The 12,008-nt window shown below is 42.3% G+C and overlaps 2 protein-coding genes across 16 annotated transcripts in view; one reads left to right on the top strand and one right to left on the bottom strand.

Moving 5' to 3' along the window:
• The window catches only part of LOC138979360 (methyltransferase N6AMT1-like), a 50,949-nt gene extending 43,218 nt beyond the window's left edge, over nucleotides 1–7,731 (bottom strand). The window contains exons 1-2 of one of the 2 annotated variants that reach the window (XM_070352064.1): nucleotides 6,955–7,731; nucleotides 1,734–1,820 (exon numbers count right to left, since the gene is read on the bottom strand). In XM_070352064.1, coding sequence (XP_070208165.1) covers nucleotides 1,734–1,820; nucleotides 6,955–7,106 — 239 coding nt within the window. In that variant the 5' untranslated portion in view covers nucleotides 7,107–7,731. The remainder of the gene's footprint in view (nucleotides 1–1,733; nucleotides 1,821–6,954) is intronic. The other variant, XM_070352065.1, reaches the window with a different exon arrangement.
• A 32-nt stretch (nucleotides 7,732–7,763) lies between these two features.
• LOC138979359 (protein argonaute-2-like) overlaps nucleotides 7,764–12,008 on the top strand; it is a 95,978-nt gene continuing 91,733 nt past the window's right edge. For 9 of the 14 annotated variants that reach the window (XM_070352060.1, XM_070352058.1, XM_070352052.1 and 6 more), the window contains exons 1-2: nucleotides 7,784–7,904; nucleotides 11,953–11,988. Coding sequence is in view for 4 of the 14 variants with exons in the window: in XM_070352055.1 (XP_070208156.1) it covers nucleotides 7,883–7,904; nucleotides 11,953–11,988 (58 nt within the window). In the remaining 10 variants the exon portion in view is untranslated. Of the gene's footprint in view, nucleotides 7,905–11,952; nucleotides 11,989–12,008 lie in introns of all 14 variants that reach the window. The other 5 variants (XM_070352063.1, XM_070352062.1, XM_070352055.1 and 2 more) reach the window with 4 other exon arrangements.

Below are 12,008 nucleotides of genomic sequence, written 5' to 3'. Positions count from 1 at the left end.
CCAAGCTTCCAATAGGGCAGAATGCAACTATGATATTTGATATAGTTGTCAGGAAAAGGGAAGAAACCACAAACACTGTTCTAATGAGAGGAATAAATCTCAACTGGAGACCATTAAATGTTGAAGAAGTCAGAGTATTTATTGCTGTTCAAAAGGATTCTAACACAATAAAAAAACAGACGTCAAACCAAAATGTTGTTGTTAACGCAGATATAAATAATTTAACAGAAATAAGAAGTATTAATCTTACTTATCTTGATTTGATTGCTTTCTACTATACAGATAAGGTGTTAAGCAATGAACAGCTTCAAAGCTTAGCAGAAACACTGGCCAGTGAGAATTAAGATAAATATTTTATATTTTGCATTAAAAAGATGACTAGCAGTGTGAAGCTTTATCCTAATATTGATGAAAGTGCAGCAGAAAGTCAACAATTCAGACTGGCACACATTAGTAATATACAAAAACAACTAGAAGATGAATTAGAAAAATATTCTCGCGCTAGACGTAAGTACTCAACAACTTACAACAGCCTTTCTAATGCCAGCACTGGTTCTACTATCCTTGCATCAGCTGCAGGTGTAACGGGAACAATTCTGTTAGCTACCGGAGTAGGGACTCCAGTTTCTCTAATCCTAGGTGGTGTTGCAGCAGCAGTTGGTGGTTTATCATTTATAGCATCAGCTATAATGAAAAAAATTGTGAAAAAGCTTGAAAAACACGAATCCATTTCCACTCTTGCATCATCAAAATTGTCTAGCCTAAAACTGTCTATCAGTAAAGCACTTGAAGATTCAAAAGTTTCTGACGAAGAATTCAAACAGATACAAACAGACTTTGATGACTACAAAAGTAAGAAAGCAAGTATTCAAACAAAAACACGAGCTGAATATAACAAGCCACTCGATATAGAAGATCTGAAAAAGCAGTTTTTAAAAAAGGGGATTCAAATAGGACGGGAAGAAAAAGTAAAAATAGAATCACTTGTAAAGAGTTAACTATTCGTTTAGACAGTCACATTGCATGTATCAGATATAATTCTAACAGTGAAAGAACATATGAAGTAAAGTTTGTAAATGAGAGAGCGTATTGAGCTTAAGAATGTTGTATAAGAGAAAGGGAGAATGTACGTTCTGGGTTACTGATTCCGACAGACCCGGCATTGGTTCAAAACAACCTTACTTTACTGTATTTTTTTTGTATGGATTTATGCAGTATTTTTCTGATTTTGTCGCATGTTTCATTTTAGTAAAAGTTTAGTCCAGAAGCCTATTTTGCGTTAATATTTAGGGTCTGTCGGAATCGGTGAGCCAGAACGTACATTCCCCCTTTCTCTCTAGGTGACTGCATGCCACATCGGCATGCACAGTATAGTCTTGTTACAACAAAAGGTGTGCATTGTGTATAATCCATGGCCACCTGCATTGTTCATGCCTGACCGAACACTGCTGAATTACTGTTGTTGTGATGAGTGGATGTGAGCATTATAACTGATACACACATTAATAGTTCAAATGTATGCCATTCAATACACAAACACTCACACACACAAACTTTGACAAACAAACACACACACACACACACACACACACAAAAACACAAACACAAACACATGCACAAACACACACAAACTCACACAAACTTTGACAAACAAACAAACAAACACACACACACACACACACACACACACACACACACATGCACAATTAACACACACACACACACAAACTCACAGACAGAAAGCTTGAGGTCCCAGCAGTCTTGCCAGAAATGTGATGCAGACGCCGGAACCACAGCCCACCTCCACACATACCGTGGGCCTGCACACACAACAACAATCATCATGTCACTCTCAGGCCCTGCACACACAACAACAAACATCATGTCACTCTCAGGGCCTGCACACACAACAACAATCATCATGTCACTCTCAGGGCCTGCACACACAACAACAATCATCATGTCACTCTCAGGGCCTGCACACACACAACAATCATCATGTCACACTCAGGGCCTGCACACACACAACAATCATCATGTCACACTCAGGGCCTGTACACACAACAATCATTCATCATGTCACTCTCAGGGCCTGCACACACAACAACAATCATCATGTCACTCTCAGGGCCTGCACACACAACAACAATCATCATGTCACTCTCAGGGCCTGTACACACAACAATCATCATGTCACACTCAGGGCCTGCACACACAACAACAATCATCATGTCACTCTCAGGGCCTGTACACACAACAATCATCATGTCACTCTCAGGGCCTGCACACACAACAACATTCATCATGTCACTCTCAGGGCCTGCACACACACAACAATCATCATGTCACTCTCAGGGCCTGCACACACACAACAATCATCATGTCACTCTCAGGGCCTGCACACACACACAACAATCATCATGTCACACTCAGGGCCTGCACACACACACAACAATCATCATGTCACTCTCAGGGCCTGCACACACAACAATCATCATGTCACTCTCAGGGCCTGCACACACAACAAACATCATGTCACACTCAGGGCCTGTACACACACACAACAATCATCATGTCACTCTCAGGGCCTGCACACACAACAATCATCATGTCACTCTCAGGGCCTGTACACACAACAATCATCATGTCACTCTCAGGGCCTGCACACACACACAACAATCATCATGTCACTCTCAGGGCCTGCACACACAACAATCATCATGTCACTCTCAGGGCCTGCACACACACAACAATCATCATGTCACACTCAGGGCCTGCACACACAACAATCATCATGTCACTCTCAGGGCCTCAGCACACAGACAACAATCATCATGTTACTCTCAAGGCCTGCACACACACACAACAATCATCATGTCACACTCAGGGCCTGCACACACAACAATCATCATGTCACTCTCAGGGCCTGTACACACACAACAATCATCATGTCACTCTCAGGGCCTGTACACACACAACAATCATCATGTCACTCTCAGGGCCTGCACACACAACAATCATCATGTCACACTCAGGGCCTGCACACACACAACAATCATCATGTCACTCTCAGGGCCTGCACACACAACAACAATGATCATGTCACTCTCAGGGCCTGCACACACAACAATCATGTCACACTCAGGGCCTGCACACACAACAGCAATCATCATGTCACTCTCAGGGCCTGCACACACAACAACAATCATCATGTCACTCTCAGGGCCTGCACACACAACAATCATTATGTCACACTCAGGGCCTGCACACACACACAACAATCATCATGTCACTCTCAGGGCCTGCACACACACACAACAATCATCATGTCACACTCAGGGCCTGTACACACACACAACAATCATCATGTCACTCTCAGGGCCTGCACACACACACAACAATCATCATGTCACACTCAGGGCCTGTACACACACACAACAATCATCATGTCACTCTCAGGGCCTGTACACACACAACAACAATCATCATGTCACTCTCAGGGCCTGTACACACACACAACAATCATCATGTCACACTCAGGGCCTGCACACACACAACAATCATCATGTCACTCTCAGGGCCTGCACACACACAACAATCATCATGTCACACTCAGGGCCTGCACACACACAACAATCATCATGTCACTCTCAGGGCCTGCACACACAACAACAATGATCATGTCACTCTCAGGGCCTGTACACACAACAACAATCATCATGTCACTCTCAGGGCCTGTACACACACAACAATCATCATGTCACTCTCAGGGCCTGCACACACAACAATCATCATGTCACTCTCAGGGCCTGCACACACTCAACAATCATCATGTCACTCTCAGGGCCTGTACACACAACAATCATCATGTCACACGCAGGGCCTGCACACACAACAATCATCATGTCACTCTCAGGGCCTGCACACACACACAACAATCATTATGTCACACTCAGGGCCTGCACACACACAACAACAATCACCATGTCACTCTCAGGCCCTGCACACACACAACAATCATCATGTCACTCTCAGGGCCTGCACACACACACAACAATCATCATGTCACACTCAGGGCCTGCACACACACAACAACAATCATCATGTCACTCTCAGGCCCTGCACACACACAACAATCATCATGTCACTCTCAGGGCCTGCACACACACACAACAATCATCATGTCACTCTCAGGGCCTGCACACACACACAACAATCATCATGTCACTCTCAGGGCCTGCACACACACAACAATCATCATGTCACTCTCAGGGCCTGCACACACAACAACAATCATCATGTCACTCTCAGGGCCTGTACACACACACAACAATCATCATGTCACACTCAGGGCCTGTACACACAACAATCATCATGTCACTCTCAGGGCCTGTACACACACACAACAATCATCATGTCACTCTCAGGGCCTGTACACACACACAACAATCATCATGTCACACTCAGGGCCTGCACACACACAACAAACATCATGTCACACTCAGGGCCTGTACACACACACACAACAATCATCATGTCACACTCAGGGCCTGCACACACACACAACAATCATCATGTCACTCTCAGGGCCTGCACACACAACAACAATCATCATGTCACTCTCAGGGCCTGTACACACACAACAAACATCATGTCACTCTCAGGGCCTGTACACACACAACAACAATCATTATGTCACACTCAGGGCCTGCACACACAACAATCATCATGTCACTCTCAGGGCCTGCACACACAACAACAATCATCATGTCACTCTCAGGGCCTGCACACACAACAACAATCATCATGTCACTCTCAGGGCCTGCACACACAACAACAATCATCATGTCACTCTCAGGGCCTGCACACACAACAACAATCATCATGTCACTCTCAAAGCTGTGTTTTACACTTTGCTAAGGACAACATACATGTATATAAAATTAAAAAATAGTCAGTTTATTGTTCGTTACATTAAAAAAAAATCAAATGCTGACAGAAAAAATAGAAGCAGCTCTTTCACTCAACAAATGATACAGTTGTATACATCGTTCAACTGTCAAATGACAGAAGTTACCGACATTATGGATATGATGCTGTTGGCCTTGAATTCATACACCTACAGAACGGGCAGTCCCAGAATAATGACTCCCGAAACAGGCGATCTCATGCATGCCATCAATAAATCTCACGCCACAATAGTGTGGCAATTATTATTCTTGGCAGCTGCTCATGTGCAACTCAGCATTAACTTTTTGGGGAGAGAGAGAGAGAGAGAGAGAGAGAGAGAGAGAGAGAGAGAGAGAGAGAGAGAGAGAGAGAGAGAGAGAGAGAGAACTTTGAACTTTATTACAGGAAAGATAGCATTCTTACAGCTAGTCCTGATCTAAGCAAAATGGTTATAAGGCCTAAAAAAATAAATAGGTGTGGTTACGGTAACCCGACCTACCCTATTTTTAGGGGCCGACCCTATAACTTTTTATTACATTTGTCAAAAAAAAACACCCAAAAAAACCAAGAAAACGAGTGCAGAAAACGCAATGAAAGCGAAAGCGCCCGAGTCGCACACTTATTTCCCTGTCAAGTAGGTTTAATTTGTACACATTAAAAAAGAAAGTTAAAAAAAAAAAAAGTGATTGCCTACCTTCCTACCCTATTGTTTTGGGCTATGTTACCGTAACCACACCTATTTTTTTTTGTTTGTTTGGCCTAATCGAAATGGGAATACATAGGAACAAACTTTTTATGATGAAATGCAGACACATGCAATAATAGTAATAAGAATAAGATAAGAGAGAGAGAGAGAGAGAGAGAGAGAGAGAGAGAGAGAGAGAGAGAGAGAGAGAGAGAGAGAGAGAGAGAGAGAGAGAGAGAGAGAGAGAGAGAGAGAGAGAGAGAGAGAGATTGGATTGGATTGGATTGTTTACTCATTTAGGCCATAGCCCCTTATGAGGGGGGTGAACATAATACAATGACATAATGACATTTGCACACAAATCAAATTAAATAAATCATACACGAACTAAGACATTACATTTCAAATAAAATATATCGTAGGCTTACATGAACTAAGACATAACAACACTACGTAGCCGAAATGCTTTGTACACATAAAGAGAGAGAGAGAGAGAGAGAGAGAGAGAGAGAGAGAGAGAGAGAGAGAGAGAGAGAGAGAGAGAGAGAGAGAGAGATAGAGAGAGAGAGAGAGAGAGCAACATTTCTAATTTTCTAATTAGAGAGAGAGAGAGAGAGAGAGAGAGAGGGAGAGAGAGAGAAAGAGAGAGAGAGAAGAGAGAGAGAGAGAGAGAGAGAGAGAGAGAGAGAGAGAGAGAGAGAGAGAGAGAGAGAGAGAGAGAGAGAGAGAGAGAGAGAGAGAATGTTAATTAGTCTACTTCCCATGCAAATTAGAGTGATCATACTCGACATTGCTAATTTTCTCTTTATGTGGTGCAGCAAGGGACCAAGCTGTGTTGAATTTTCTAAGCTGGCTTAAACTTGGTTTTTGATGGTATTGTTAATTTCATTAACTTGGTTTTTGATGGTATTCTTAATTTTTAAGTCGATATTACGTGATATGATACTGCATCAACAATGCCCGCCAGGTAAGTGTTCCAAATTCATTGTGTTTATTAACCGACGTGCTTTTAGTGGAGACGTGCTTTTAGTGGAGACGTGCTTTTAGTGGAGACGTGCTTTTAGTGGAGACGTGCTTTTAGTGGAGACGTGCTTTTAGTGGAGACGTGCTTTTAGTGGAGACGTGCTTTTAGTGGAGACGTGCTTTTAGTGGAGACGTGCTTTTAGTGGAGACGTGCTTTTAGTGGAGACGTGCTTTTAGTGGAGACGTGTGCTTTTTGTGGAGACGTGCTTTAAGTGGAGGGAATCAGACATACGTTGTGCTCATTAACAGACGTACTTTTACTAGTTTTAGCAAAGGGAATCGGACATTGCACTCACTTCATGCTGCGCAAGACGTCAAGCTCCTGTTCCAGGGCGTCCAGCATCAGGAACGAGTCCTCCGCTGGTTCGTACACGTCGTCATAGTCACGGCTCGTGGCGTGCCTCACGGTGGGCGTGGAGAACAAGGATTTATCGCCCGCCATATTCATGTCTCCCCTATCTGTGTGTGGCTGTCACAAGGACGGGGTCCACACAGCAAGGCCTGTATCACTGGTGGCTATAGACTGGTAGGACGTCAGCCAGGCCTGTATCACTGGCAGGTATGGGTAGGATGTCAGCCAGGTGACAGCCAAAATAAACTATTGGCAGAGTGCTCTCCAGCCAAGCTACAGTTATCTAGAGGGAGAAAAGCATGTCAGTTTCTTGCAAGTGAAACAAATTCGTGGTGAGTTTCATCCCAAAATACAATTTATTCAACTACTACTTTTTAAAACTGCCATTTTTCATCACGAATTAGACCCCTTGGATGGAATACGGTGTCCAAGGTTCGACCAGCAGGACTTGTGAGGGGCGGGGAACAGTCCGTATGAACTAATGAAGTAAACATGTCTGTCTCGGCACCATGAACCATGCAAGCACCTGCTTCACGGATGGATTGTTTTTATAATCCAAGCATATCAAAGGAAACAGTGGTGTCCGCGGAAAACAGCGACACCAACAAGAAAATCCGACAACTGACTGTCTTGAACACGATCACGAATTTCTTTGGTTCCAGCGGACAACTGGTGTCGACAAAAGCTGCACCACGTTCTAGTTTTGTTTTGCAGCACTTGACGGAAGTGGCAAGGGAGAGAACTTTTCGTGTTTTTTTTCTGATTCAAAGCGAGGCTCTGTGCACAGTTGGCCGCCATGATGGACGCACTTGCATAGAATCGATCATATCATTATACTCACATTTATATTCTTTTAGAGCCTCAAAATCAACATGTTTCCCTTAGGACCACAAGGTAAGTAGACACCACGTTGTTTAGTGCAACCTTCTTTTCAACTACTATTTAGATTTAGTGTAAACTGCAAGTATGTTAGCTTCAATAGTGTTCTTTCTCTGAAGGCGGAAAGATTTGATCAACAACAAAGCCAAAGGTTTAGCAATGCTGAACGAGAGTCATTTCCGATCCCGCGAATAACTTACGCAGGCAGGTCTGTAGTTCGCGTCAGAGTTTACATAACGTCAAACTTCATATTAAGACAGGTCCGACATCTGTGGATAATCGATCACACCAAAAAGTGAATCTGTGAAGGTTTATTCACACTCGGGTTTGTCATGCTCATGCCATGGATGATGGTCTCTGAGTCTGAATCAGCCTTAAAACAGCAACAGTCTGTGGTCTCAGAAACATGAATGCTACGAACAACCCGCAGTACAGCGGAACCCCCTTTTTAAATCAAGACTCCCTCCCTGTGATTTTAAAGTTTAGTTTTTTAAGATAACAAATAATGAAATATCACCTAGATCGTTGCACTGGGCATCACGCAGTTGATTTTTTAGCGTCACTTTCATACACAGTCTATATTGACATGCAACATCAAGTGTAGAGGGCTTTTTGACTCACATGCGAAGCAAAAGTGAGTCTATGTACTCACCCGAGTCGTCCGTCCGTCCGGCCGGCCGGCCGGCCGTCCGGAAAACTTTAACATTGAATATTTCTTGGACACTATTCAGTCTATCAGTACCAAATTTGGCAAGATGGTGTATGATGACAAGGCCCCAAATAACATACATAGCATCTTGACCTTGCTTCAAGGTCAAGGTCGCAGGGGCCATAAATGTTGTCTAAAAAACAGCTATTTTTCACATTTTTCCCATTTTCTCTGAAGTTTTTGAGATTGAATGCCTCACCTATATATGATATATAGGGCAAAGTAAGCCCCATCTTTTGATACCAATTTGGTTTACCTTGCTTCAAGGTCAAGGTCACAGGAGCTCTTCAAAGTTGGATTGTATACATATTTTGAAGTGACCTTGACCCTGAACTATGGAAGATAACTGTTTCAAACTTAAAAATTATGTGGGGCACATGTTATGCTTTCATCATGAGACACATTTGGTCCCATATGATCAAGGTCAAGGTCACTTTGACCCTTATGAAATGTGACCAAAATAAGGTAGTGAACCACTAAAAGTGACCATATCTCATGGTAGAAAGAGCCAATAAGCACCATTGTACTTCCTATGTCTTGAATTAACAGCTTTGTGTTGCATGACCTTGGATGACCTTGACCTTGGGTCAAGGTCACATGTATTTTGGTAGGAAAAATGTGTAAAGCAGAAGGTCAAGCATGTGAGTCGTATGGGCTTTGCCCTTCTTGTTTCACCTTCGCCGGACTCTTAAGTTAACTGTACAAATGTATAGAAAACAACCATAATGTGATTGAGATGTAACACCAGGTATCAAGAGCATAATGTACAGTGAGTTACTACAAAGTACAAACCTTGTGAATTTTTTTTTTAACTATGTCAGTTTAAGTTATTCTTGAAAAGAAGGTTAAGGCATAGCATTTGCAAGAACTTTTTCTCTCCTGAAAGATTTGACAGTGTTTAAGTTCAACACATTGTACATTGGTAGAAGAGAAGGTAAGGGAGACTAGATGATAGATCTGATCAGTTGTACTTGTAGAGATTATCAGATCTGTTTTGAATTTTAAGCACATACTTCATGTAACATAGTTCTGCTGGTATCTGCGCATGTTCCTGGGCTTTTTTCATTGCAAATACACAGTTTTATTTCCTTTATCATTGTTTTTATTTTGCTGGTGTCCTTGATAAATTAATACCTGTGCTTGCTGATTTCTAACCATGTGCCTTTTGTCCGCTAAAGTCATTGAGCATGGCAGAACTCTGATGCATTTTGACTGTTCTCACTTTGACAAGTGAGGATTGATGTCTGTATTTCAGCCCAAGAGCAGGAGTCCCAAACCTAGCTTGTGACCGCAACTTAGGTTTTAATTGAAAAACAGCGCTATTCATTTGGCTGTTACTGTGTTAGGGTGGTTGTTCATGTGGAACTGGAAACTCAAAAAAGTAGTTTTTTTTACTAAAACCACTCTCTTGGTTGGCCCTTGCTCTAAAATTGACATTTTTGTAAACTGGCACAGGTACAAACTTCACCAGTGTGTTATAACTTATATTGAGGGGGGGGAGTTCTACATGTACCATGGTGGCAGGTCACATTCTTTGAGTTTGAGACACAGAAAGGGTTTGGGTCAGTAGATGATGGCTTTAGACACATAAACTGAAAAAGGGAGAGTGGAGGCAATGTGTGGCCAGCAAGGCTTGTCTCTTCAAGTCCCAGCACAGACAGTGACAGCTTGTTGACTGTGCCACCTGCTTCACTTGCTGCACCCTCCTTAACGCTAGGATTAGGAACAGGAGTCTTATGACCCAGAGAGGAAAATACCCTTACAGTTAAAGACCCCACCCATCATTGTTTACAAATTACAACAAATAAGAAGGTAAGAATACAGGAGTCCGTTAACTAAACTGATTCGCACTCGGAGCGCTGCATTGTTCAAATAAGTCAGATGTGATACTGATAGTGGTAGGATGATTATAAGGTAAGGCAGGAGTACATTAGGGCTCTGCATTTTTCAAGTAATGAAGATGTGTTAGTGTTATTATTACAATTAGGAAAATGTTAAGAATGAAGAGTAAGGCCAAAAAAAAAAAATGCTTTGGTTACGGTTTCCCGACCGACCCTAACTTTTTGGGCCGACCCTAAACTTTTTTTTTGGTCCTAAAGCTAAAAATAAAATGAACCAAACACATACATACACACAAAAAACCCACACACACACACAAAAACCCACCGAAAACGACAACACCACGGCACAGAGAAAACATCGATCGCCGGCGAGCAGACAACAACAAGCCCGACAAGGGACACCACTCCGCTTTTTACAACTCCCATATCCAAGGGAAGTCAGTCTCGTGCGTTCGTTCGTTGTGCGAACGGAAAAAGATGTCGTCTGCATTTGCAATCGTATTCGGAAAGTGCGTTCATATCGAACAAACACGACTGATAAGTCGGTACTCGAAGAGTGCAACCTTGGTGGACATTTTTCATGATTTTCATCCAACTTTGGACGGCAAACTGTTCGGGATAAAATGTGTGGGGTCGACGAAAATAAGTGCCGAGCCCGAAGACTCTTTCGAACTGGACTTTGGCATGACTCTCGAAAACTATTTTTATCATTTCAAGAGGGACCAACCAAAAAAAAAAAAAAAAAAAAAAAAAGTTTAATCGACCTACCTACCCTATTTTTTTTGGCCATGAAACCGTAACCAAAGCATTTTTTTTTTTTGGCCTAAGATAGAGAAGAGACATAGTGTACATACAGCACTGCATTGTTTCCACGTGTGTGCATGAATGGTGTAAGACAGATGGGGAGAGAGCAAGTGCAGACCTGTTTACCATGTACTACTTCGTGTACACTACATTGGGGTGTGCACGTTAAAGATCCCACGATTGACAAAAGGGTCTTTCCTGGCAAAATTGTATAGGCATAGATAAAAATGTCCACCAAAATACCCGTGTGACTTGAATGCGTGATGTATTGTGTAAAAAAAATTCCACCTCACACGGCATAAATAAATCACCGCGCCTTGAATTCGTGTGTTGAGATATGTGCGCGATATAAATTGCATAAAAATAAATAAATCCCTGCGCTTAGAACTGTACCCACAGAATACGCGCGATATAAGCTTCATATTGATTGATTGATTGATTGACTATTTTGGAGTAATTTATTACTATTTTTTGTAGGATTTTGGGAAAAAAATACTCCATTTGAGTCCGGATTACGATTTCAAAACGTGCTTCAACTTGGATTTATATTGCTAATGTTGGCATTTGTAACTCCTGGGTTACTATTTGGTCATGAGATTACTATTTTTGGCTTGACCATTACTCTTGTCAAGTTTTTGGGGTAAACAGGTCTGCAAGTGGAGTGATACTTATTTTCTACAAGTATTCTTCATTTGTTTCTTTTCATTAGGTGTTACACCCTCTTTCTTGGGCCAACAACCGAATGGTAGGTATACTTACTCTGTG

This window comes from Littorina saxatilis, linkage group LG11, assembly GCF_037325665.1.
Source record: "Littorina saxatilis isolate snail1 linkage group LG11, US_GU_Lsax_2.0, whole genome shotgun sequence".
Taxonomy (NCBI): Eukaryota; Metazoa; Mollusca; class Gastropoda; order Littorinimorpha; family Littorinidae; genus Littorina; species Littorina saxatilis.
This window is presented reverse-complemented; position numbering and strand designations above follow the sequence as displayed.